Source organism: Clarias gariepinus, chromosome 14 (genome assembly GCF_024256425.1).
Source record: "Clarias gariepinus isolate MV-2021 ecotype Netherlands chromosome 14, CGAR_prim_01v2, whole genome shotgun sequence".
Taxonomy (NCBI): domain Eukaryota; kingdom Metazoa; phylum Chordata; class Actinopteri; order Siluriformes; family Clariidae; genus Clarias; species Clarias gariepinus.
The window spans coordinates 3,799,709-3,805,699 of NC_071113.1; the positions used below are offsets into that span (position 1 = coordinate 3,799,709).

General features: G+C 41.1%; 1 protein-coding gene across 1 annotated transcript; it reads left to right on the plus strand.

Annotated features, from left to right (window-relative positions):
* Window positions 1-627: 627 nt before the first annotated feature.
* Window positions 628-3,665, plus strand: buc2l (bucky ball 2-like). Its single transcript, XM_053511715.1, has 5 exons — window positions 628-646; window positions 737-1,007; window positions 1,234-3,087; window positions 3,175-3,276; window positions 3,489-3,665. The coding sequence occupies exons 2-5, from the start codon at window positions 761-763 to the stop codon at window positions 3,515-3,517; spliced, it is 2,232 nt and encodes a 743-aa protein (XP_053367690.1). The 5' UTR covers window positions 628-646; window positions 737-760; the 3' UTR covers window positions 3,518-3,665.
* The last annotated feature ends 2,326 nt before the right edge of the window (window positions 3,666-5,991 follow it).

The window sequence follows — 5,991 nt, forward strand, 5'->3', positions numbered from 1 at the left end:
AGTAACTGGGCCTAGAAGAGTAAAGATGAACACCGTTTGTGTTTACAGGATGCTCAGTATGAGCAGGTTATAAAGAAGAATGAGCACTAAGCAGTGTTTATAATTACAGCAGCAGTTCCTTAGGGGCAGGTAGATCAATGACTAAGATGTCGAACTTGACTGCAAAGAAGGTCTCGGGTTCAGACCCCAGCATCACCAAGCAGAGCATTGTTGGGCCTTTGGGCAAAGCCCATAACCTTCATCTGCTCAGATGTATAATGAGATAAATGTAAGTCGCTCTGGATAGGGGCATCTGCCAAATGGCAAACCTATAAATAACATCCATTTTCCATCTTCCAGGTAGTATTACAAACAAGTTTGTATAGACAAAATCATGCTTCATTCTGCTAAAGTACAGCATATAAACAATATTCTAAATAAAGTTGAAATAGTTAATGTGTTAAGCGCTCCGGTTTGTCTACAAAAATAATTGAATAAATAAATCAGCCATGTTGATTGGCCGAAATGTGGCTGCATTTTTTTTCTGGGCTCAGCCAATCACAAGGCTTGCTCTGAACCAATCACTGATGCCAGGTCATTTAAGCTCAGGTGAGAAGCCATTTTGGGTGTTTTTTTTCTTTGTGAAAGACACAAGCTACTTGTGTGAGTATGTGGTTTCTCTTCTTTGTATCATATTTGTTTTAGAAGTTTTGCCAGCTAATGCCAACAACTAACAAGTTGCTTTGATTTCCTTCAGATCTTTGGTTTGAAAACTAAAGATATGGTTGTTGCAGCTTCCCAGCATCCACCTGGTGTTGAATCTCATGCTCAAAGCATTCCCCCTGGGGTGACCCCAGTGCAGGGGGCTCGACATGCTGGTCCATACAGAGGACCCAATCCGAGTCACCTGGACCGTCAACAGCAAGGCAACTGGCCCTTTTTCTACATGCAACCCACTCAGCCTTATATGCCCTGCCAGTGGCCCATGCCGATGCCTTATGTTCCCTATGGAGGCTTTCCTGGTTTGGGTAGGTGTCTGGTCCGAGTTTGGTTAGTTTGTTTTTCTGTTGCAAGTCTATTACACAACTTTACATGGCAAAAGATATGGCTTTCTTGTTTAGCTCATTCAGGTAGCTAATGTTTTTTAGGTAGAAAAACTATTCCTGCATAATCTTTTCAATATGGCCAAACGTATGGCCTTAAAGCCTGCTTAGATTCTTTAACCTGACATTTTAATCTGTGCTTGTGTCACAGGTTATGGCATGGTGTTACCACCGTTCCCTCCTTCTTCATATGTAGAAGCTCCTGGCTACATCCTTCCTCACACCCAGCTGCACATGGTCGACTACAGACGCATGATGGCCCCTCATTTGGCACCTGCGATGGCGTACCAGGCTCGCCGTTTCCGCTATCAGCACACAGCACCATCTGGTCGAGTCATGGTCAGTTCAGAAGTTCAAACTGAGCCTGTTTGTACTGTGGCTTCGCAACAGGCCTGCAATGTTGTGACAAGCACCTCTGAATCTGGAACTACAGACCCGAGTAGTGTGTTCTCATCACCTAGAGCAAATGAAGACATTGAAAAGGGTTGTGAAGTTTTGCCAAGCAAAATGGCTGGAGAAACATGCAAAAATGCTACTGTTCAAAGTGGTGGTATTCTTTTCCAATCAGAGGAGGTGCGCATTGAGTGTAGTAGATCTCCTTCTGCAGTCAAGATCATGCATTCCAAGGAGACCACTGAGCTAGCCAGCAATGCAGATGGTAAGCTCATGCAGTGTAATGTGGGTTGTGCAGAAGATGTGGTCTTGAGGTGCTTTCAACCGCTTCCATTTGGGGATGATGAAAGGGAAGGTGCAAAAGATCTCGGCCCCTTGGAGGACCCTTGCCCTGATATTGTAATGGTTTCTTGTCCCTCAAATGGTTCGGTAAGCACACTAGAAGGCTCAATTGTTGCACCTGTTGAACCAGTTAACAGTACCTTGGTTGCTCAAGGAGATCCCAGCTTGGTCAAAAGTGCTCAGGATATCTGTGAAACCTCGAAGGACATTCTCTTCAAAATCTTGCGGTTACCTGTTGACCTGCAGTGTTTGGATGAGCTGCAGCAGATGGAGGCTTCCGTCTGGTCTGTAGAGTCTCTCATGCCTTACATGCCTACTTCTGAGTGGATGATGCAAAATAGCCTTTTAACCCCTGGGAAACCATCCCTTGCCACAGTAATGGAAGTTCCTGCTGAGGATCCTGTACAATTGAATCGGTCACCAGCAGAAGTTACACCACCTTTGCTGGAAGCTGGAACAGTGACTGAACTTGATGGCCAAGCCTCGGTTGGCTCTCTTGAATTCCTTCCTTCAACCCATGGGCTAGCAAACTTTAGTAATGCATATTGCAACGAACTTTCCTCTAATCTTCAAAAGATAAATGATCCTAATAACTGGGCAAAGGAGCAACCCGAAGCACACCAGTCTGGAGAAAGGCCAAATGCTCCTCCAAAAAAATTGAACAATGAGATGGACAACCAGAGTACTGTGACCTCTGGGTTTGAGCAGGAGAAGTGTGCAGCACGTTTATTTCCAGATTCCCCTCGGAAACACAAGGTATGTATATGTAAAAAATGTTCGGTGAAACATGGTGCAGACATCTACTCCGGTAGTCCAAGCAGCAAGGCTGACTCCATGAAACGACACAAGGTTTCTCATTTAACTGGAGATAAGGTAAAGGCTCTGTTGTGTCACACATGCAAGTGTGATCCTGAGAAAAAAGCTAGGTACAAAGTGGCTGCTATCACGGCAAACCCCAAGTCAAGCATGATCGATGAACTGGGCGAAGTCTCAGAAAATGATGTACATCCTTTAAAAAAGTGCTCAAAAAAGTTGTACAATAGTCAAAATTCTAGTTCGGTCAAACATTTGGAGAAATGCCTCATGTCTCAGCAATCCAAGCTCAGAGAGCAAAATTGCTCATGTGAAGATAAAGCTTCAAATTCCACTTCAGTATGGAACAAGAATGGACGTAGCCAGCATGGTGACCTCACTTGGGAACGAAATGAGGAAAACCTAGCTATTTCAGCGATGGAGAGATGGAAGGATAGTGAGCAGAGATTTGGTGATGGTAAGAAGGTTTCACCATAATGTCTATACCTGGGTTTTTATTCTATTTTATTGCCTTTGGTAATCTTGTTTGGTGTTCTTGCCTTAGAGAAATGGAGAGGAAGTATGCAAGTGTCGGATAGCGAGAGTACCAAAAGCGGAGGAAGGACGAAGAATCGCAATAAACAAAAACAATGTACACAATCACTAGGTAAATGAACGTTTAGGGGATTTTTAAGTGAGCTTCAAAGTTCGTAACCTCTTGCATACATTGAAATAAATGTGTAGATGTAAGTCTTCAAGACTGGTTTAATCCTGAATTCTTATTTTCGTTTAAATTAATTTTCATATTGCCAAGATGCAAAAAAAAAAAAAAACCCTCTTTATTCCTCATTTAACATGTTCCATGTTTTTCTTTTCCAGAAGTTCACAGACGAGACACAAGATACTAATGACACTATTTGCACAGTGACCAAATGGACATGGGCACGTTTTAAGATCACATTTTAAATGTCACTTTTTTTTTTCCCACTTCCATTAAATAATCACAGCTCACCATTTTATACAGTGAATGAATAAAGCACTTTTGATGTTCCCTTATACTTTGATTGATTATTTGCACGCTATTTTCACATCCTATTTGAGTGGCTTCCAAGCAACTCCAGCAGGAATGGGAATGAATACAAGATGCTGGTTCAAAAGTGGAAAGCTAGGCAAGTTTCAGCTGGTTCTTGTTCATGCAGAGGTTTTGAATCTACCTAGACTTTAATTGCTGTTTCCACAAAGGCAGCTCAGTTGTAAGTCGGGCTGACACAATGGTTCCAACCAGTATGATGAGAGCAGTTAGTGGCAAATTTACGTTGCACCACTGATCTAACTAGCGGTAAGTAAATATCGCACCATTGCCATAATTAGAAACATGATCTTAAGTAGTATTGGATGATCATTAAATATTAACACATTGTCTGTGGCAATTTGGTGGAGGCCTCAGCTGGTTTGGACTTGGCTAATGTAGGCAGCTTTTTCTGTGACTGCATGTTCTTGATCGGTTGGGAGTGAAATTGCTGCAAACAGTTTGTACCCAAATCGGTGGAAGTGGATGTTACACTGACTTAAACACTTCATGTTGTGTAATTGAGCATTTGATCTTATAATACATAAATATAGCAGGGACTGATTTATGCCATCTAATATCACTTAAAAAAATGATTGGTTTCTTTTTGAGTTTCTTTCAATTGCTATCTCTGGGAGATTTTTCTTGCCACCCTCGGCTTGCTCATCATGGACAAACTGATTATTCTAATTTATATAAAACTTTTTTTCTTTCATTTTTTTTTTTTTTAAATCTTTTTTTACTATGTTCTAATGTAGGACCAAATAAAAGTTTCCCTAGAAATCATTACACTCTGACGCAATTACTCATTCTCTGACGAGCTACATTTAGCACTCCTGAGCTCCCATTGATCCCGACCCACTCCGGACCTGCCTGACTCATCTTGTTGCCCCACTTCTGGTTTGGCGATTTCATCGTATGGAGGCCCCATGTGGGTGGTCTGCCTGGAATGCGTGTGGTGACTGGGGACAGTTCCACTTCAATATGATAATGGTCTTGGACTCTTAGGACTTGTGACTGCAGTTGCTCAATAATTCAGGACTCAGATTCATACAGTTTTATACCTAAGCCTCCAATGGACTGGTCTCCATATCAACTTAAGCACATTATTTGTTCTACTGAACTTCCAGCTATTTTATGGAGTTGCCACTGTCTCTCTCGGCTTGCTCATCAGGGGCAATCTAACCATATTGATTTATATACATTTCACTCACTCATCGTCTAAACCACTTTATCCAGTGAACATGGGGGCCTGAAGCCTCTCCCAGGAGACTTCGAGCACAAGGCGGGAAACCGGAGTACCCGGGAGAAACCCACCAAGCACAGGGAGAACATGCAAAGTCCATGCACACAGACTCCGAGGCGGGAATTTACCCTGGACCCTGGAGGTGCAACGCAAAAGTGCTAACCACTACACCACTGTGCCACCCAGTTCAAACTCATTTTCTTAATTTTTTGACTCTGTAAAGCTGCTTTGTGACAATGACCATTGTAAGCGCTATAAAAGTAAAACTGAATTGCATTTAGGGGAGAAATATGACTCTGCATGTTTGTGGGAAAGATTTAAACCCCAGTTGTAATAAGACTTGTGTTTATTATCAAGTGTATAAAATCCATGTACAATAAAATACTATACATAGGGCATGCTGGGTCAAAAATCTTTTTCAGCGTTGCTAACCTCAAGCTAAACACTAAAAAACCCCTAACTCATTAATTATCAACCACTCATTATACAGATGTAAACCGTAGATACACGCAGTGTAACATCATCATTCAGACTCACAGTCTGGGTGAGCACATTAATGAACAAATAATTTATAGCAACTTAAAAAAATAAATAAATAACACAATCCAGACACGTCTTTCTCAGGTCCGCATTTTTTCAGAATTACTAACAATTAAACTTCTTATAGCTAATTTATTTCCTGTTTTTTTCTCCTCAGGTGTCATTATGATCTCATGATGAGATTTTAAATGAATAATGTCCAAGTGAATTTAAATCAGAATTCATTTTGGTTGTAATTATTGAGTAAAATCAATCAAATTGTGGTAAATTTTGCGGTCTTGTGGTGAACCGAACTGTTTCCAAATAAATCAAATCAATTCCGTAAAGACTTAAAGTTTATGATCCACGGAATCATTGAACTTGATTCTCAAATCACATGATGATAAAGTCTAAGACTTCGTGACAAACCCATTATTTAAGCAATCAATAAATCGATTAAATCTATACAGAATCCGTAAACAATGTCATGTCATTGTTTCTGAATCTCAATATCATCATTATTTGCAGCAGGTTTCCGCACGTTTCTG

Bases quoted from the DNA above. Each gene is read 5' to 3' on its own strand.
- buc2l (XM_053511715.1), top strand. From the start codon at position 761: ATGGTTGTTGCAGCTTCCCAGCATCCACCTGGTGTTGAATCTCATGCT. The intron at 1,008-1,233 runs GTAGGTGTCTGG...CTTGTGTCACAG, and splicing joins TGGAGGCTTTCCTGGTTTGG to GTTATGGCATGGTGTTACCA. The intron at 3,088-3,174 runs GTAAGAAGGTTT...TTCTTGCCTTAG, and splicing joins TGAGCAGAGATTTGGTGATG to AGAAATGGAGAGGAAGTATG.